At 48.1% G+C, this 21,025-nt stretch overlaps 1 protein-coding gene across 1 annotated transcript in view; it reads left to right on the top strand.

The window, feature by feature from the left end:
- The window catches only part of LOC106594334 (puratrophin-1), a 159,138-nt gene that overhangs the window by 30,491 nt on the left and 107,622 nt on the right, over window positions 1–21,025 (top strand). Inside the window, exons 5-7 of the mRNA XM_045708322.1 lie at window positions 190–306; window positions 3,717–3,830; window positions 7,876–8,024. Of these exons, the coding sequence (XP_045564278.1) occupies window positions 190–306; window positions 3,717–3,830; window positions 7,876–8,024 (380 nt within the window). The remainder of the gene's footprint in view (window positions 1–189; window positions 307–3,716; window positions 3,831–7,875; window positions 8,025–21,025) is intronic.

Genomic DNA, 21,025 nt, shown 5'->3' with positions numbered 1-21,025 from the left:
TCTCTCTCTCTCTCTCTCTCTCTCTCTCTCTCTCTCTCTCTCTCTCTCTCTCTCTCTCTCTCTCTCTCTCTCTCTGTCTCTCTCTGTCTCTCTCTCTCTCCTCTCTCTGTCTCTCTCTCTCTCCTCTCTCTCTCTCTCTCTCTCTCTCTCTCTCTCTCCTCCTCCTCCTATCTCTCTCTCTCTATCCAGGTGGAGTTGTTGACCTCTCTGAAGTCTCTCCATAAACATGTGGAGGTGTCTCAGCTGCCTACTGAGTTTGGCGGATCCTTCCCCTTTTCACACAGCTCCTGGGTCTGCTTCAGAACGGTGAGATAGCCTTCTGGACGTTGTAGTTCTCTGTGTTGTAGTTTCTCCTCTCACACAGCTCCTGGGTCTGCTTCAGAACGGTGAGATAGCCTTCTGGACGTTGTAGTTCTCTGTGTTTGTAGTTTCTCCTCGCACACAGCTCCTGGGTCTGATTCAGAACGGTACAGACAGCACCACAGACCCCTGGACCTTGTAGTCTTCTCTCTGTATTTTGTAGTTTTAGCTGTTATACATTGAGCACTGCTTCTCTAGATGTATTTAATTTAAAACGCATGTCGTGTCTTTGGGGGTACCATTAAACTGAAGATATGTTTATCAATTAACTCCCTGTAAGTATTATCACGCGATTAAACTGATTAATCGTTTAATTGTAATTAACTAGGAGATCGGGGCACCAAGGAAAATATTCAGATTACAAAGTTATAATTTTCCTAATATAACTTTCCTATATTATAACATTATATATTATATTCTATTATAGTATAGGCCGATTATCTTCTGGTTTACATGGTGTATTTTACCTCACGTCCAGTCTCATTCCAAACATCGTAAATTGTTGTATCTGCACGAACCCAGCCTTTACTAAGAGTCATCCATACATCAATTGTCTTACAATCATTTATTTACTAAACTAAGTAATTCACAGAAAGCATACAAACAGTAATTATCGTCACAAAGAATTGGTAGAGTAATGTGCCCTAGTGGGCTAAACAGGCATGGCTGGTGTCTTGTAGAACAATGGGTCATAAAAAGTCAGCTGAGGAGGTACACAGAGTTCATTAATATTAACAATTGATATGCTAATCCTTTGCACATGAACGCTCACTCATTCGGGAACAATTGCAATCAATATATATTTACGCTCAGTGTGTCGTCGGGATCCTTGTTGAAGAGTCGTTCTGTTGGAGAGTTCTCTCTCTCTCTCTCTCTCTCTCTCTCTCTCTCTCTCTCGGTTAGAATGGATCTTTCAAAGCGACATTCATTAATGTCGTCATAGAATGGCTGTTTCGTCGGTCTTCGCGTTCAATTATATAATTTCTAGCTGCAGACTAATAATTAATATCAAAGACTTGTTCTTATTCTGTCGGTCTCGATAGTCTAAAAGTTAACCACGTGGTATGGTTCACTTTCAGTAGAGTACTTGGATGGTCAAACCTATTGGCCAACTCGCAATGGAGTGGAGGCCTGGTCTGAAGAAATGTAAATCAGGGTGAGGTTTTATAGTGAACATAGAACAGGCTTGTCACATGACGCCTGGTCCTGTCTGTGTCCCTGGGGGGGCGTGCCGATGACTGATTTAATCTTTGAACATAAATACATTCAATCACATTAACATCAGTACACAGCATCTCAATGTATCACAAACAGCTTTATCCTTATTAATACATTCTATACAACCATGTGGATGCAAGTCTCAACGCTGAGGCTATTATATAAACCGTTTTATGGTAATATGGCTATATTGTCTCTTCTGAGAATCACAAAATTGTACCAAGCGGACCAGTTCGTAGCTGGATTCTTCACCAATCTTCCATACCTTCTCCAGAACACAAATGTCGCTTGGCTCCCCAATTCTGTGAGTTGGAAGAATTTCCTGTGTCTCTCTATGGGCCATGTGGCCAGAGACTCTGCTGGAATTTTACCACTCCTTCACACAGGGACTGGGTGGGGGGAAGGTAGGTTGGGGGATGGTGCAAGGGGGGAGGGGGTCAACTGTCCTCCCTGTACTCAAAGAGGCCAACGTCATGACACACAATACAACCCCTCATGTGGATAATGATTTTAAATCATCAAGGATGATTTATTTACATTGTGGTCCTGTTAAATAAATGGTCAGAACATGAACTAACATCAACATGGTAGTCCTAGGATGGACCGGAGACCTACTGGTCATAGTGGCGACTCAGACAACACATAATGAAACAGTCTGGAGCAGCCCTCAGGATCCTACACCCTGGTACATGATGGTTTGGTGATGGTGAAGCCAGGTGATGGTGAAGCCAGGTGATGGTGAAGATGGTGAATCCAGGTGATGGTGAAGCCAGGTGATGGTGAAGCCAGGTGATGGTGAAGCCAGGTGATGGTGAAGCCAGGTGATGGTGAAGCCAGGTGATGGTGAAGCCAGGTGATGGTGAAGCCAGGTGATGGTGAAGCCAGGTGATGGTGAAGATGGTGAAGCCAGGTGATGGTGAAGCCAGGTGATGGTGAAGCCAGGTGATGGTGAAGCCAGGTGATGGTGAAGCCAGGTGATGGTGAAGCAGGTGATGGTGACGCCAGGTGATGGTGAAGCCAGGTGATGGTGAAGCCAGGTGATGGTGAAGCCAGGTGATGGTGGAGCCAGGTGATGGTGAAGCCAGGTGATGGTGACGCCAGGTGATGGTGATGCAGGTGATGGTGACGCCAGGTGATGGTGAAGCCAGGTGATGGTGAAGCCAGGTGATGGTGAAGCCAGGTGATGGTGAAGCCAGGTGATGGTGAAGCCAGGTGATGGTGAAGCCAGGTGATGGTGAAGCCAGGTGATGGTGAATCCAGGTGATGGTGGAGCCAGGTGATGGTGACGTCAGGTGATGGTGACGTCAGGTGATGTTGAAGCCAGGTGATGGTGAATCCAGGTGATAGTGAAGCCAGGTGAAGGTGAATCCAGGTGATAGTGAAGCCAGGTGAAGGTGAATCCAGGTGATAGTGAAGATGGTGAAGCCAGGTGATGGTGAAGCCAGGTGATGGTGACGCCAGGTGAAGGTGAATCCAGGTGATAGTGACAGCCAGGTGATGGTGACGCCAGGTGATGGTGAAGGAGTTGTCTTGCTGACCCTGATATCTCCCTCAGCTCATCCTCTCTGTAGCCTGGACTTCATACCTCCACATCTAACGTGTATCACCCACGTGGGTTCTCCCTGTGCTGCTGCTCTAACAGCCCACCACCCACGTGGGTGCTCCCTGTGCTGCTGCTCTAACAGCCCACCACCCACGTGGGTGCTCCCTGTGCTCCAGCACTAACAGCCCACCACCCATCAGTCCAGATCAGTAGTCATCCTCACTACGAGCTCTCGGACATTTCCACAATGCAGTCAGGTCTCATTGATCAAGAAGGAGCCGGCGTTGAGAAACATTAGCCAGGTAGCTAGCTAGCCAAACCCGACAAGTCAACATGCCATCAGTCCTGCAACTCCTGTAAAAACAAACAGATATATCCAATCAAATCAATGACTTAATCAAAAAAACTCTCTGTTTAGGCTGCTTTACGGCGCCATGGCAACCACGTGCTGCTGTGAGCGTCTTACCGGAGAAGACTGAAGTTGTTGTCTATGCTTCGTTATCTGTCTGTGTGTCTGTCTGTCTGTCTCTTCGTATTTGTATAGTTGTCTTTCGTTTGGTTTAACAGTGTGTCTGTTCTGACCGTGATGTTTCAGAGAGTGGAACAGCTAACCAGTCACTGTGAGGACGCTGTCAACCTTCTACAGAGTACCATCGCTGATCTGGAGTCTGCTGTCCTGCCGAATACCGCTGAGGTAACTACCGCTGAGGTAACTACCGTGTTAATACAGTCTGTAGTCTACTGTCCTGCCAGCTACCGCTGAGGTAACTACCGTGTTAATATAGTCTGTAGTCTACTGTCCTGCCGACTACCGCTGAGGTAACTACCGCTGAGGTAACTACCGTGTTAATATAGTCTGTAGTCTACTGTCCTGCCAGCTACCGCTGAGGTAACTACCGTGTTAATATAGTCTGTAGTCTGTTGTCCTGCCGACTACCGCTGAGGAACTACCGCTGAGGTAACTACCGTGTTAATATAGTCTGTAATCTACTGTCCTGCCAGCTACCGCTGAGGTAACTACCGCTGAGGTAACTACCGTGTTAATACAGTCTGTAGTCTACTGTCCTGCCAGCTACCGCTGAGGTAACTACCGCTGAGGTAACTACCGTGTTAATATAGTCTGTAGTCTACTGTCCTGCCGGCTACCGCTGAGGTAACTACCGCTGAGGTAACTACCGTGTTAATATAGTCTGTAGTCTACTGTCCTGCCAGCTACCGCTGAGGTAACTACCGTGTTAATATAGTCTGTAGTCTGCTGTCCTGCCAGCTACTGCTGAGGTAACTACCGCTGAGGTAACTACCGTGTTAATATAGTCTGTAGTCTGCTGTCCAGCCGACTACCGCTGAGGTAACTACCGTGTTAATATAGTCTGTAGTCTACTGTCCAGCCAGCTACCGCTGAGGTAAATACCGCTGAGGTAACTACCGTGTTAATATAGTCTGTAATCTGCTGTCCTGCCAGCTTCCGCTGAGGTAACTACCGCTGAGGTAACTACCGCTGAGGTAACTACTGCTGAGGTAACTACCGCTGAGGTAACTACCGTGTTAATATAGTCTGTAGTCTGCTGTCCTGCCGACTACCGCTGAGGTAACTACCGTGTTAATATAGTCTGTAGTCTACTGTCCTGCCGACTACCGCTGAGGTAACTACCGTGTTAATATAGTCTGTAGTCTACTGTCCTGCCGACTACCGCTGAGGTAACTACCGCTGAGGTAACTACCGTGTTTTGTTAATATAGTCTGTAGTCTGCTGTCCTGCCGACTACCGCTGAGGTAACTACCGTGTTAATATAGTCTGTAGTCTACTGTCCTGCCAGCTACCGCTGAGGTAACTACCGCTGAGGTAACTACCGTGTTAATATAGTCTGTAGTCTACTGTCCTGCCAGCTACCGCTGAGGTAACTACCGCTGAGGTAACTACCGTGTTAATATAGTCTGTAGTCTACTGTCCAGCCAGCTACCGCTGAGGTAACTACCGCTGAGGTAACTACCGTGTTAATATAGTCTGTAGTCTGCTGTCCTGCCGACTACCGCTGAGGTAACTACCGTGTTAATATAGTCTGTAGTCTACTGTCCAGCCAGCTACCGCTGAGGTAACTACCGTGTTAATATAGTCTGTAGTCTGCTGGCCTGCCGACTACTGCTGAGGTAACTACCGTGTTAATATAGTCTGTAGTCTACTGTCCTGCCAGCTACTGCTGAGGTTACTACCGCTGAGGTAACTACCGCTGAGGTTACTACCGCTGAGGTAACTACCGCTGAGGTAACTACCGTGTTAATATAGTCTGTAGTCTACTGTCCAGCCAGCTATGCTGAGGTAACTACCGCTGAGGTAACTACCGTGTTAATATAGTCTGTAGTCTGCAGTCCTGCCGGCTACTGCTGAGGTAACTACCGTGTTACTATAGTCTGTAGTCTACTGTCCTGCCGACTACTGCTGAGGTAACTACCGTGTTAATATAGTCTGTAGTCTGCTGTCCTGCCGACTACTGCTGAGGTAACTACCGTGTTAATATAGTTTGTAGTCTACTGTCCTGCCGGCTACCGCTGAGGTAACTACCGCTGAGGTAACTACCGTGTTAATATAGTCTGTAGTCTGCTGTCCTGCCGACTACCGCTGAGGTAACTACCGCTGAGGTAACTACCGTGTTAATATAGTCTGTAGTCTACTGTCCTGCCGACTACCGCTGAGGTAACTACCGCTGAGGTAACTACCGTGTTAATATAGTCTGTAGCCTGCTGTCCAGCCAGCTACCGCTGAGGTAACTACCGTGTTAATATAGTCTGTAGTCTACTGTCCTGCCAGCTACCGCTGAGGTAACTACCGCTGAGGTAACTACCGTGTTAATATAGTCTGTAGTCTACTGTCCTGCCGGCTACCGCTGAGGTAACTACCGTGTTAATATAGTCTGTAGTCTGCTGTCCTGCCAGCTACCGCTGAGGTAACTACCGTGTTAATATAGTCTGTAGTCTACTGTCCTGCCGACTACCGCTGAGGTAACTACCGTGTTAATATAGTCTGTAGTCTACTGTCCTGCCAGCTACCGCTGAGGTAACTACCGCTGAGGTAACTACCGTGTTAATATAGTCTGTAGTCTACTGTCCTGCCAGCTACCGCTGAGGTAACTACCGCTGAGGTAACTACCGTGTTAATATAGTCTGTAGTCTACTGTCCTGCCAGCTACCGCTGAGGTAACTACCGTGTTAATATAGTCTGTAGTCTACTGTCCTGCCAGCTACCGCTGAGGTAACTACCGCTGAGGTAACTACCGTGTTAATATAGTCTGTAGTCTGCTGTCCTGCCGACTACTGCTGAGGTAACTACCGTGTTAATATAGTCTGTAGTCTACTGTCCTGCCAGCTACCGCTGAGGTAACTACCGTGTTAATATAGTCTGTAGTCTACTGTCCTGCCAGCTACCGCTGAGGTAACTACCGCTGAGGTAACTACCGTGTTAATATAGTCTGTAGTCTGCTGTCCTGCCGACTACTGCTGAGGTAACTACCGTGTTAATATAGTCTGTAGTCTACTGTCCTGCCAGCTACCGCTGAGGTAACTACCGTGTTAATATAGTCTGTAGTCTACTGTCCTGCCAGCTACCGCTGAGGTAACTACCGCTGAGGTAACTACCGTGTTAATATAGTCTGTAGTCTGCTGTCCTGCCGACTACTGCTGAGGTAACTACCGTGTTAATATAGTCTGTAGTCTACTGTCCTGCCAGCTACCGCTGAGGTAACTACCGTGTTAATATAGTCTGTAGTCTACTGTCCTGCCAGCTACCGCTGAGGTAACTACCGCTGAGGTAACTACCGCTGAGGTAACTACCGTGTTAATATAGTCTGTAGTCTACTGTCCTGCCGACTACCGCTGAGGTAACTACCGTGTTAATATAGTCTGTAGTCTACTGTCCTGCCGACTACCGCTGAGGTAACTACCGCTGAGGTAACTACCGTGTTAATATAGTCTGTAGTCTACTGTCCTGCCGACTACCGCTGAGGTAACTACCGCTGAGGTAACTACCGTGTTAATATAGTCTGTAGTCTACTGTTCTGCCATCTACCGCTGAGGTAACTACCGCTGAGGTAACTACCGTGTTAATATAGTCTGTAGTCTACTGTCCTGCCAGCTACCGCTGAGGTAACTACCGCTGAGGTAACTACCGTGTTAATATAGTCTGTAGTCTACTGTTCTGCCATCTACCGCTGGGAGAGGTAACTACCGTAGGTAACTACAGGTTAATTAGCTGTAGTGGTCAGAGCTCGTGAGGTAATTACCGCGAGGTACACGATAGTGTAATCTATGTCAGCAGCTCTGGTAGAGATGAATTACAGGACAGGAAATGGAGTGGTCTGGTAGAGTTGAATTACAGGACAGGAAATGGAGTGGTCTGGTAGAGTTGAATTACAGGACAGGAGATGTTTAGGAAGGGTGTTTGGTGGATGTGGAAGAGTTTAGAAAACAAATTAATTAACTTGTGGTGCAACACGTGTATAAAACACTAACTCCCCCTCCCTCTCTCCACCCCCCCTCCCCTCCACCTCCCCCCACCCCTCCCTCCCTCCACCCCTCCCTCCACCCCTCCCCCACCCCTCCCTCCACCCCTCCCTCCACCCCTCCCTCCACCCCTCCCTCCCTCCACCCCTCCCCCACCCCTCCCTCCCCCCACCCCTCCCTCCACCCCTCCCTCCACCCCTCCCTCCACCCCTCCCTCCCTCCACCCCTCCCCTCCTCCCCCCCCCCTCCGTCCACCCCAGGAGGCCCAGGTGTTACTTGCCAGGTACAGGGGTGTGATGTGTAGCGTCCTGGAGGACAGCCGATTGGCTAGATTCCAGCTGGAGGGAGGAGCCAACCTGTCCCGCCTCCGTAAAGAGGAAACCAGTGTCAGCCTCAGCGACGACTACAGGTAATGATTGGGTCGTTAACGCTGGGATATGGACCTTTCTGGGCGACCCCAACAGATTCACATAGCAATGTGAGTTATAGATCTGTCATTCTCATTGAAAGTCTAAGAAGCGGTATATCTGTTCTATGTGCGCTATTTCTATTCTTCCCGTTCTTAAGTTTTGTTTTTTGCGTCTTTTACTTTCGGTTTTGTTCACCAGCTTTAAACAGCCGAAAATACAATATTTTTGGTTCTGGAAAATATATTCCACTGCGGTTTAGATGGTACAGTGATTCTCTACACTAGACTTGCTTGTTTTGTCACTGAAATTAGGGGAACTATTAGAATTTTATCAACCAGGAAATGGTAGAGCGATTTCTGCACATTGCACCTTTAAAGATACACTTGTATCCACAGCAACTTGTCACATGTATACAGCCCAGCACCATTCTCCAACCTACGCTCTCTCCTCTATATTCTCCCTCATCCCCTTAGTCCAACCTCCCTCTCTCCTCCCTCTCTATATTCTCCCTCATCCCCCTTAGTCCAACCTCCCTCTCCTCTATATTCTCCCCCATCCCCCTTAGTCCAACCTCCCTCTCCTCTATATTCTCCCTCATCCCCTTAGTCCAACCTCCCTCTCCTCTATATTCTCCCCCATCCCCCTTAGTCCAACCTCCCTCTCCTCTATATTCTCCCTCATCCCCCTTAGTCCAACCTCCCTCTCCTCTATATTCTCCCTCATTCCCTTAGTCCAACCTCCCTCTCCTCTATATTCTCCCTCATTCCCTTAGTCCAACCTCCCTCTCCTCTATATTCTCCCTCATCCCCTTAGTCCAGCCTCCCTCTCCTCCATTTCCCCTCTCTCCTCTCCTCTTTATTCTCCCTAATCCCCTTAGTCCAACCACCCTCTCCTCTATATTCTCCCTCATCCCCTTAGTCCAACCTCCCTCTCCTCTATATTCTCCCCCATCCCCCTTAGTCCAACCTCCCTCTCCTCTATATTCTCCCTCATCCCCTTAGTCCAACCTCCCTCTCCTCTATATTCTCCCTCATCCCCTTAGTCCAACCTCCCTCTCTTCTCGTTTTGTTTGTCAGTATAAGGGGTCCAACCTACATCTCCACCTGGCTCCACGGATTGTTCACTGGGCCAGAGAACTGCTGAGGAATGTTCTACTGCCCTCGCCAATTCATTGTTATATATATATATACACATGTTGAAGAGGGTGGGGCTCACCCCACGGCCCTGTGGAAAGAAATGTGTTTGTTTTCTGACAATTTTAACCGCACACGTGTTGTTTGTGTACATTAATTTTATAATGTTGAATGTTTCCCCCCCCCCAACACCACTTTACATCCATTTGTATAGCAGACCCTCAGACCCTCAGACCAAATTGAGTCTAAGGCTTTTTTGAAATCAACAAATCATGAGAAGACTTTGCCTTTGTTTTGGTTTGTTTGTTTGTCAGTTAGGCTGCGCAGGGTGAATACGTGGTCTGTCGTACGGTAATTTGGTAAAAAGCCAATTTGACATGTGCTCAGTACATTGTTTTCACTGAGGAAATGTACGAGTCTGCTGTTAATGATAATGCAGAGGATTTCCCCAAGGTTGCTGTTGAGGAGGGGGGGAGGAGGGGGAGGGGAGGAGGAGGAGGACGAGGAGGGGGGAGGAGGAAGAGGAGGAGAGGGGAGGAGGAGGGGGAGGAGGTAGGGGGTAGAGGAGGAGGGGGAGGAGGACGAGGAGGGGGAGGGGGGAGGAGGAGGAGGTATGGGGTGGTTATCTCTCTCCTCCCTTCCTAACCTGACTGTTTCCCTCTCTCTCTCTCTCCTCTCCTTCCTAACCCACTGTTTCCCTCTCTCTCCTCCCCTTCCTAACCCACTGTTTCCCTCTCTCTCCTCCCCTTCCTAACCCACTGTTTCCCTCTCTCTCCTCCCCTTCCTAACCCCACTGTTTCCCTCTCTCTCCTCCCCTTCCTAACCCACTGTTTCCCTCTCTCTCCTCCCCTTCCTAACCCACTGTTTCCCTCTCTCTCCTCCCCTTCCTAACCCACTGTTTCCCTCTCTCTCTCCTCCCCTTCCTAACCTACTGTTTCCCTCTCTCTCCTCCCCTTCCTAACCTACTGTTTCCCTCTCTCTCCTCTCCTTCCTAACTCACTGTTTCCCTCTCTCTCCTCCCCTTCCTAACCCACTGTTTCCCTCTCTCTCCTCCCCTTCCTAACCTACTGTTTCCCTCTCTCTCCTCCCCTTCCTAACCCACTGTTTCCCCCTCTCTCCTCTCCTCCCCTTCCTAACCCACTGTTTCCCTCTCTCTCCTCCCCTTCCTAACCCACTGTTTCCCTCTCTCTCCTCCCCTTCCTAACCCACTGTTTCCCCCTCTCTCCTCTCCTCCCCTTCCTAACCTACTGTTTCCCTCTCTCTCCTCCCCTTCCTAACCTGACTGTTTCCCTCTCTCCTCTCCTCCCCTTCCTAACCTACTGTTTCCCTCTCTCTCCTCCCCTTCCTAACCCACTGTTTCCCTCTCTCTCCTCCCCTTCCTAACCTGACTGTTTCCCTCTCTCTCTCCTCCCCTTCCTAACCCACTGTTTCCCTCTCTCTCCTCCCCTTCCTAACCCACTGTTTCCCTCTCTCTCCTCTCCTTCCTAACTCACTGTTTCCCTCTCTCTCTCCTCCCCTTCCTAACCCACTGTTTCCCTCTCTCCTCCCCTTCCTAACCCACTGTTTCCCCCTCTCTCCTCTCCTCCCCTTCCTAACCCACTGTTTCCCTCTCTCTCCTCTCCTTCCTAACCCACTGTTTCCCTCTCTCTCTCCTCCCTTCCTAACCCACTGTTTCCCTCTCTCTCCTCCCCTTCCTAACCCACTGTTTCCCCCTCTCTCCTCTCCTCCCCTTCCTAACCCACTGTTTCCCTCTCTCTCTCCTCCCCTTCCTAACCCACTGTTTCCCTCTCTCTCCTCCCCTTCCTAACCTACTGTTTCCCCCTCTCTCCTCTCCTCCCCTTCCTAACCCACTGTTTCCCTCTCTCTCTCCTCCCCTTCCTAACCTACTGTTTCCCTCTCTCTCCTCCCCTTCCTAACCCACTGTTTCCCTCTCTCTCCTCCCCTTCCTAACCCACTGTTTCCCTCTCTCTCTCCTCCCCTTCCTAACCTACTGTTTCCCTCTCTCTCCTCCCCTTCCTAACCTACTGTTTCCCTCTCTCTCCTCCCCTTCCTAACCCACTGTTTCCCTCTCTCTCCTCCCCTTCCTAACCCACTGTTTCCCTCTCTCTCTCCTCCCCTTCCTAACCTACTGTTTCCCTCTCTCTCCTCCCCTTCCTAACCCACTGTTTCCCTCTCTCTCTCCTCCCCTTCCTAACCCACTGTTTCCCTCTCTCTCCTCCCCTTCCTAACCCACTGTTTCCCTCTCTCTCCTCCCCTTCCTAACCCACTGTTTCCCTCTCTCTCTCCTCCCCTTCCTAACCCACTGTTTCCCTCTCTCTCCTCCCCTTCCTAACCCACTGTTTCCCTCTCTCTCCTCCCCTTCCTAACCCACTGTTTCCCTCTCTCTCCTCCCCTTCCTAACCCACTCTTTCTCCACACTGTGCTTCCTTCCATCCTAACAGTGGTAGGGACCCAGCCCTGTCCTGTGTATAATAATAGTATGGCTGGTGACTAAAGGCTTTCATCATGGCTGACCATTTCAACTCTTATCTATCCGCCTCTCTCCTCTCCTCTCGCTCTCTCTCTCTCTCTCTCTCTCTTTCCTCTCTTCCTGCCGCAGGAATGTCTTTGAACCCTCTCTACTCTCTCTCTCTCTCTCTTTCTTTCTCAATTCAATTCAATTCAAGGGGCTTTATTGGCATGGGAAACATATGTTAACATTGCCAAGGCAAGTGAAGTAGATAATATAAAAAAGTGAAATAAACAATAAAAATGAACATTAAACATTACACACTATGGGTCTGTCTGTCTGTCTGTCTGTCTGTCTGTCTGTCTGTCTGTCTGTCTGTCTGTCTGTCTGTCTGTCTGTCTGTCTGTCTGTCTGTCTGTCTGTCTGTCTGTCTGTCTGTCTGTCTGTCTGTCTGTTTATTGTTGTATGACTAATGGGTCCCTTCAGTCACTTTACCCTGACCTCTGCACTACCTATATGCACATATATTACATGACCAAAAGTATGTGGACATCTGCTCGTCAATCACCTCATTCCAAAATCCTGGCCATTAATATGGAGTTGGTCCCCCCTTTGCTGCTAGAACAGTCCTCCACTCTTCTGGGAACAATTTCCTCTAGATGTTGGAACATTGCTGAGGGGACTTGCTTCCGTTCAGCCACAAGAGCGTTAGTGAGGTCGGACACAGATGTTGGGCGATTAGTCCTGGCTCGCAGTCGGCGTTCCAATTCATCCCAAAGGTGTTCGATGGGGTTGAGTTCAGGGCTCTATGCAGGCCAGTCAAGTTCTTCCACACCGATCTCGACAAACCACTTCTGTATGGACCTCGCTTTGTGCACGGGGGCATTGTCATGCTGAAACAGGAAAGGGCCTTCCCCAAACTGTTGCCACAAAGTTGGAAGCACAGAATCGTCTATAATGTCTTTGTATGCTGTAGCGTTAAGATTTCCCTTCACTGGAACGAAGGGGACCGAACCATGAAAAACAGCCGGGAGACCCATGAGGCGGCGCTCCATTGGCCCAGCGTCGTCCGGTGTTAGGGGAGGGTTGGGCCGGCCGGGATTTCCTTGTCCCGTCGCGCTCTAGCGACTCCTTGTGGCGGGCCAGGTGCCTGCAAGCAGTCGCCAGCTGGACGGTGTTTCCTCCGACACATTGGTGCGGCTGGCTTCCGGGTTAAGCGAGATGTGTGAAGAAGCAGTAGGGCTTGGCGGGGTCGTGTTTCAGGGGGACGCACGGCTCTTGACCTTCGCCTCTCCCGAGTCTGTTGGGGAGTAGAAGCGATGGGACAAGACTGTAACTACCAATTGGATATCACTAAAAAGGGGTAAAAATGTAAATGTAAAAAAGAACATTACTGAGCTCTTCAGTAAGGCCATTCTACTGCCAATGTTTGTCTGTGGAGATCGCATGGGCTGTGTGCTCGATTTTATACACCTGTCAGCAACGGGTGTGGCTGAAATAGCCAAATCTACTAATATCAAGGGGTGTCCACATACTTTTGTATATTTTGTATATATAGTGTAACTACCTCAATTACCTCGTCCCACTGCATATCAACTCAGTACTGGTACTTCCTGTATATAGCCATGTTATTACATAGTACTTCCTGTATACAGCCATGTTATTACCTGGTACTTCCTGTATATAGCCATGTTATTACCTGGTACGTCCTGTATATAGCCATGTTATTACCTGGTACTTCCTGTATATAGCCATGTTATTACCTGGTACTTCCTGTATATAGCCATGTTATTACCTGGTACTTCCTGTATATAGCCATGTTATTACCTGGTACTTCCTGTATATAGCCATGTTATTATCTGGTACTTCCTGTATATAGCCATGTTATTACCTGGTACTTCCTGTATATAGCCATGTTATTACCTGGTACTTCCTGTATATAGCCATGTTATTACCTGGTACTTCCTGTATATAGCCATGTTATTACCTGGTACTTCCTGTACATAGCCATGTTATTACCTGGTACTTCCTGTATATAGCCATGTTATTACCTGGTACTTCCTGTGTATTTTGTCAAATTATCATTGTGTATTTATTCCTTGTATTATAATTTGTTTATCTCGTCGTTCTCTCTGCGTTGTTGGGAAGGGCCGTCAATCTTCATTTCACCGTTAGTCTGTTGTTTACCAATAAATACAATTGGAAGATTTTGGTCAATTATGAGAGAGGTGCTGGCAGGGTGACACAGCCTCAATGCTAGTAACACACACACACACACACACACACACACACACACACACACATACACCCAAAGAAACAAACTGTTGCGTAGTTATAGGTGTTATAATATCTACTGTAGTTATAGGTGTTATAATATCTACTGTAGTTATAGGTGTTATAATATCTACTGTAGTTATAGGTGTTATAATATCTACTGTAGTTATAGGTGTTATAATATCTACTGTAGTTATAGGTGTTATATTATCTACTGTAGTTATAGGTGTTATAATATCTACTGTAGTTATAGGTGTTATAATATCTACTGTAGTTATAGGTGTTATAATATCTACTGTAGTTATAGGTGTTATAATATCTACTGTAGTTATAGGTGTTATAATATCTACTGTAGTTATAGGTGTTATAATATCTACTGTAGTTATAGGTGTTATAATATCTACTGTAGTTATAGGTGTTATAATATCTACTGTAGTTATAGGTGTTATAATATCTACTGTAGTTATAGGTGTTATAATATCTACTGTAGTTATAGGTGTTATAATATCTACTGTAGTTATAGGTGTTATAATATCTACTGTAGTTATAGGTGTTATAATATCTACTGTAGTTATAGGTGTTATAATATCTACTGTAGTTATAGGTGTATTATAACACACTAGTGAACCATTGATTCCCTACTGAGGAGACACACAGAGATCCAGACTCCATTATTTCCCATTGATCCTCCAGCTGCAGTCTGACGGGACCCCTCACAGTGGGTGTTTCTGCACCTTGCATTGTTTATGATTTTACACAGACTCCATTTTGAGGCTGTGAACATCTCCCTGGCCCAGCCTATCAGGTCCCACAGCCAAACCAACAGCCTGGTCCAGTCAGCATGCCGCCAGACATTAGCATGACAACAGAACCCCTGCCGGGCCAGCCTGTTGCTAGGGCATCACCACACTGGTTCTACCGTTGCTGGGACGACGTGACAGTCAGGTCACTCACTCTACACCGATTCAGCGGTGAAGTCTGACTGGGACGACTGCTGATTGTGTAGTTGTGTTGTGTGTTTCCTGTCTCTGCCAGCAGGGGGCAGACTTAGTGTGTTCAGAAAGGAGAGGGGGGGATACCTGGTCAGGTGTACAACTGAAATTAAACTGGGCTCATAATTAAACTGGGCTGCCATAATCCACATCCACGTCTTCGGCGCCCGGGGAACAGTGGGTTAACTGCCTTGTTCAGGGGAACAGTGGGTTAACTGCCTTGTTCAGGGGAACAGTGGGTTAACTGCCTTGTTCAGGGGAACAGTGGGTTAACTGCCTTGTTCAGGGGAACAGTGGGTTAACTGCCTTGTTCAGGGGAACAGTGGGTTAACTGCCTTGTTCAGGGGAACAGTGGGTTAACTGCCTTGTTCAGGGGAACAGTGGGTTAACTGCCTTGTTCAGGGGAACAGTGGGTTAACTGCCTTGTTCAGGGGAACAGTGGGTTAACTGTCTTGTTAACGACAGTTTTTTACTTTACTTCGGGGACTCGATCCAGCAACCTTTACGGTTACTGGCCCAACGCTCTAACCACTAGGCTACCTGCTGGTTTCTGGCCCAACGCTCTAACCACTAGGCTACCTGCTGGTTACTGGCCCAACACTCTAACCACTAGGCTACCTGCTGGTTACTGGCCCAACGCTCTAACCACTAGGTTACCTGCTGGTTACTGGTCCAACGCTCTAACCACTAGGCTACCTGCTGGTTACTGGCCCAACGCTCTAACCACTAGGCTACCTGCTGGTTACTGGCCCAACACTCTAACCACTAGGCTACCTGCTGGTTACTGGTCCAACGCTCTAACCACTAGTCTACCTGCTGGTTACTGGCCCAACGCTCTAACTACTAGGCTACCTGCTGGTTACTGGCCCAACGCTCTAACCACTAGGCTACCTGCTGGTTACTGGCCCAACGCTCTAACCACTAGGCTACCTGCTGGTTACTGGCCCAACGCTCTAACCACTAGGCTACCTGCTGGTTACTGGCCCAACGCTCTAACCAGTAGTCTACCTACTGGTTACTGGCCCAACACTCTAACCACTAGGCTACCTGCTGGTTACTGGTCCAACGCTCTAACCACTAGTCTACCTGCTGGTTACTGGCCCAACGCTCTAACCACTAGGCTACCTGCTGGTTACTGGCCCAACGCTCTAACCACTAGGCTACCTGCTGGTTACTGGCCCAACGCTCTAACCACTAGGCTACCTGCTGGTTACTGGCCCAACGCTCTAACCACTAGGTTACCTGCTGGTTACTGGTCCAACGCTCTAACCACTAGGCTACCTGCTGGTTACTGGCCCAACGCTCTAACCACTAGGCTACCTGCTGGTTACTGGCCCAACGCTCTAACCACTAGGCTACCTGCTGGTTACTGGTCCAACGCTCTAACCACTAGTCTACCTGCTGGTTACTGGCCCAACGCTCTAACCACTAGGCTACCTGCTGGTTACTGGCCCAACGCTCTAACCACTAGGCTACCTGCTGGTTACTGGCCCAACGCTCTAACCACTAGGCTACCTGCTGGTTACTGGCCCAACGCTCTAACCACTAGGCTACCTGCTGGTTACTGGCCCAACGCTCTAACCACTAGGCTACCTGCTGGTTACTGGCCCAATGCTCTAACCACTAGGCTACCTGCTGGTTACTGGCCAGACGCTCTAACCACTAGGCTACCTGCTGGTTACTGGCCCAACGCTCTAACCACTAGGCTACCTGCTGGTTACTGGCCCAACGCTCTAACCACTAGGCTACCTGCTGGTGTGTGTGTGTTGGTGTAACTGGTGTGTGTGTTGGTGTAACTGGTGTGTGTGAGTAGTGTAACTGGTGTGTGTGAGTAGTGTAACTGGTGTGTGTGAGTAGTGTAACTGGTGTGTGTGAGTAGTGTAACTGGTGTGTGTGAGTAGTGTAACTGGTGTGTGTGAGTAGTGTAACTGGTGTGTGAGTTGGTGTAACTGGTGTGTGTGAGTAGTGTAACTGGTGTGTGTGTGTTGGTGTAACTGGTGTGTGTGAGTAGTGTAACTGGTGTGTGTGAGTAGTGTAACTGGTGTGTGTGAGTTGGTGTAACTGGTGTGTGTGTTGGTGTAACTGGTGTGTGTGAGTAGTGTAACTGGTGTGTGTGAGTAGTGTAACTGGTGTGTGAGTTGGTGTAACTGGTGTGTGAGTTGGTGTAACTGGTGTGTGAGTAGTGTAACTGGTGTGTGTGAGTAGTGTAACTGGTGTGTGTGAGTAGTGTAACTGGTGTGTGTGAGTAGTGTAACTGGTGTGTGTGAGTAGTGTAACTGGTGTGTGTGAGTAGTGTAACTGGTGTGTGTGAGTAGTGTAACTGGTGTGTGTGAGTAGTGTAACTGGTGTGTGAGTTGGTGTAACTGGTGTGTGAGTAGTGTAACTGGTGTGTGTGAGTAGTGTAACTGGTGTGTGTGAGTAGTGTAACTGGTGTGTGTGAGTTGGTGTAACTGGTGTGTGTGAGTAGTGTAACTGGTGTGTGTGAGTAGTGTAACTGGTGTGTGTGAGTAGTGTAACTGGTGTGTGTGAGTAGTGTAACTGGTGTGTGTGAGTAGTGTAACTGGTGTGTGTGAGTAGTGTAACTGGTGTGTGTGAGTTGGTGTAACTGGTGTGTGTGAGTAGTGTAACTGGTGTGTGTGAGTAGTGTAACTGGTGTGTGTGAGTAGTGTAACTGGTGTGTGTGAGTAGTGTAACTGGTGTGTGTGAGTAGTGTAACTGGTGTGTGTGAGTAGTGTAACTGGTGTGTGTGAGTAGTGTAACTGGTGTGTGTGAGTAGTGTAACTGGTGTGTGTGAGTAGTGTAACTGGTGTGTGAGTAGTGTAACTGGTGTGTGTGTTGGTGTAACTGGTGTGTGTGAGTAGTGTAACTGGTGTGTGTGTTGGTGTAACTGGTGTGTGTGAGTAGTGTAACTGGTGTGTGTGAGTAGTGTAACTGGTGTGTGTGAGTAGTGTAACTGGTGTGTGTGAGTTGGTGTAACTGGTGTGTGTGAGTAGTGTAACTGGTGTGTGTGAGTAGTGTAACTGGTGTGTGTGTGTTGGTGTAACTGGTGTGTGTGAGTAGTGTAACTGGTGTGTGTGAGTAGTGTAACTGGTGTGTGTGAGTTGGTGTAACTGGTGTGTGAGTAGTGTAACTGGTGTGTGTGAGTAGTGTAACTGGTGTGTGTGAGTAGTGTAACTGGTGTGTGTGAGTAGTGTAACTGGTGTGTGTGAGTTGGTGTAACTGGTGTGTGTGAGTAGTGTAACTGGTGTGTGTGAGTAGTGTAACTGGTGTGTGTGAGTAGTGTAACTGGTGTGTGTGAGTAGTGTAACTGGTGTGTGTGAGTAGTGTAACTGGTGTGTGTGAGTAGTGTAACTGGTGTGTGTGTTGGTGTAACTGGTGTGTGTGAGTAGTGTAACTGGTGTGTGTGTTGGTGTAACTGGTGTGTGTGAGTAGTGTAACTGGTGTGTGTGAGTAGTGTAACTGGTGTGTGTGTTGGTGTAACTGGTGTGTGTGAGTAGTGTAACTGGTGTGTGTGAGTAGTGTAACTGGTGTGTGAGTTGGTGTAACTGGTGTGTGAGTAGTGTAACTGGTGTGTGTGAGTAGTGTAACTGGTGTGTGAGTAGTGTAACTGGTGTGTGTGAGTAGTGTAACTGGTGTGTGTGAGTAGTGTAACTGGTGTGTGTGTTGGTGTAACTGGTGTGTGTGAGTAGTGTAACTGGTGTGTGTGAGTAGTGTAACTGGTGTGTGTGAGTAGTGTAACTGGTGTGTGTGAGTAGTGTAACTGGTGTGTGAGTAGTGTAACTGGTGTGTGTGTTGGTGTAACTGGTGTGTGTGAGTAGTGTAACTGGTGTGTGTGTTGGTGTAACTGGTGTGTGTGAGTAGTGTAACTGGTGTGTGTGAGTAGTGTAACTGGTGTGTGTGAGTTGGTGTAACTGGTGTGTGTGAGTAGTGTAACTGGTGTGTGTGAGTAGTGTAACTGGTGTGTGAGTTGGTGTAACTGGTGTGTGAGTTGGTGTAACTGGTGTGTGTGAGTAGTGTAACTGGTGTGTGTGAGTAGTGTAACTGGTGTGTGTGAGTAGTGTAACTGGTGTGTGTGAGTAGTGTAACTGGTGTGTGTGAGTAGTGTAACTGGTGTGTGTGAGTAGTGTAACTGGTGTGTGTGAGTAGTGTAACTGGTGTGTGTGAGTTGGTGTAACTGGTGTGTGTGTTGGTGTAACTGGTGTGTGTGAGTAGTGTAACTGGTGTGTGTGAGTTGGTGTAACTGGTGTGTGTGTTGGTGTAACTGGTGTGTGTGAGTTGGTGTAACTGGTGTGTGTGTTGGTGTAACTGGTGTGTGAGTAGTGTAACTGGTGTGTGAGTAGTGTAACTGGTGTGTGAGTAGTGTAACTGGTGTGTGTGAGTAGTGTAACTGGTGTGTGTGAGTTGGTGTAACTGGTGTGTGTGTGTTGGTGTAACTGGTGTGTGTGAGTAGTGTAACTGGTGTGTGTGAGTAGTGTAACTGGTGTGTGAGTAGTGTAACTGGTGTGTGTGAGTTGGTGTAACTGGTGTGTGTGAGTAGTGTAACTGGTGTGTGTGAGTAGTGTAACTGGTGTGTGAGTAGTGTAACTGGTGTGTGAGTAGTGTAACTGGTGTGTGTGAGTTGGTGTAACTGGTGTGTGTGAGTAGTGTAACTGGTGTGTGTGAGTTGGTGTAACTGGTGTGTGTGAGTAGTGTAACTGGTGTGTGTGAGTAGTGTAACTGGTGTGTGTGAGTTGGTGTAACTGGTGTGTGTGAGTAGTGTAACTGGTGTGTGTGAGTTGGTGTAACTGGTGTGTGTGAGTAGTGTAACTGGTGTGTGTGAGTAGTGTAACTGGTGTGTGTGAGTAGTGTAACTGGTGTGTGTGAGTAGTGTAACTGGTGTGTGAGTAGTGTAACTGGTGTGTGAGTAGTGTAACTGGTGTGTGTGAGTAGTGTAACTGGTGTGTGAGTAGTGTAACTGGTGTGTGTGAGTAGTGTAACTGGTGTGTGAGTTGGTGTAACTGGTGTGTGAGTTGGTGTAACTGGTGTGTGTGAGTAGTGTAACTGGTGTGTGTGAGTAGTGTAACTGGTGTGTGTGAGTAGTGTAACTGGTGTGTGTGAGTAGTGTAACTGGTGTGTGTGAGTTGGTGTAACTGGTGTGTGTGAGTAGTGTAACTGGTGTGTGTGAGTAGTGTAACTGGTGTGTGTGAGTAGTGTAACTGGTGTGTGTGAGTTGGTGTAACTGGTGTGTGTGAGTTAGTGTAACTGGTGTGTGTGAGTGGTGTAACTGGTGTGTGTGAGTAGTGTAACTGGTGTGTGTGAGTTGGTGTAACTGGTGTGTGTGAGTTAGTGTAACTGGTGTGTGTGAGTAGTGTAACTGGTGTGTGTGAGTAGTGTAACTGGTGTGTGTGAGTTGGTGTAACTGGTGTGTGTGAGTTGGTGTAACTGGTGTGTGTGAGTAGTGTAACTGGTGTGTGTGAGTAGTGTAACTGGTGTGTGTGAGTAGTGTAACTGGTGTGTGTGAGTGGTGTAACTGGTGTGTGTGAGTAGTGTAACTGGTGTGTGTGAGTAGTGTAACTGGTGTGTGTGAGTTGGTGTAACTGGTGTGTGAGTTGGTGTAACTGGTGTGTGTGAGTAGTGTAACTGGTGTGTGTGAGTTGGTGTAACTGGTGTGTGTGAGTAGTGTAACTGGTGTGTGAGTTGGTGTAACTGGTGTGTGTGAGTAGTGTAACTGGTGTGTGTGAGTAGTGTAACTGGTGTGTGAGTTGGTGTACTGTAGGGGAAACAGAGTGTACAGTAGAAGGTGAGGACAGTGTAATACTGGACTACAGTAGAGCTGGTATGAAGTCATGTTGTAGTCATCCAGCCGGCCTTCAGCCCAGGCTTCCCTCACAATGTCCTCAGTCAGTCTCTGCTGCTGCGGCCCTGAGCTAATGCTTCCTTAACAACAGATACACACAACGGACAAGGAAGCAGACCGACACGGTAGAGTACACACACACACACACACACACACACACACACACACACACACACACACACTCTGCTCTGTCACTCCAAACCAGCTCGTCCAATGAAAACTCTTATCTCTCATCACTCAACTCAATCAGCACATCCCCCCCCCCCATGTCAATCAATTCAACTGGTGAGCCAATGAGAAGTCATCCTGCTCTGCC

Source organism: Salmo salar, chromosome ssa26 (genome assembly GCF_905237065.1).
Source record: "Salmo salar chromosome ssa26, Ssal_v3.1, whole genome shotgun sequence".
NCBI lineage: Eukaryota > Metazoa > Chordata > Actinopteri > Salmoniformes > Salmonidae > Salmo > Salmo salar.
This window is presented reverse-complemented; position numbering and strand designations above follow the sequence as displayed.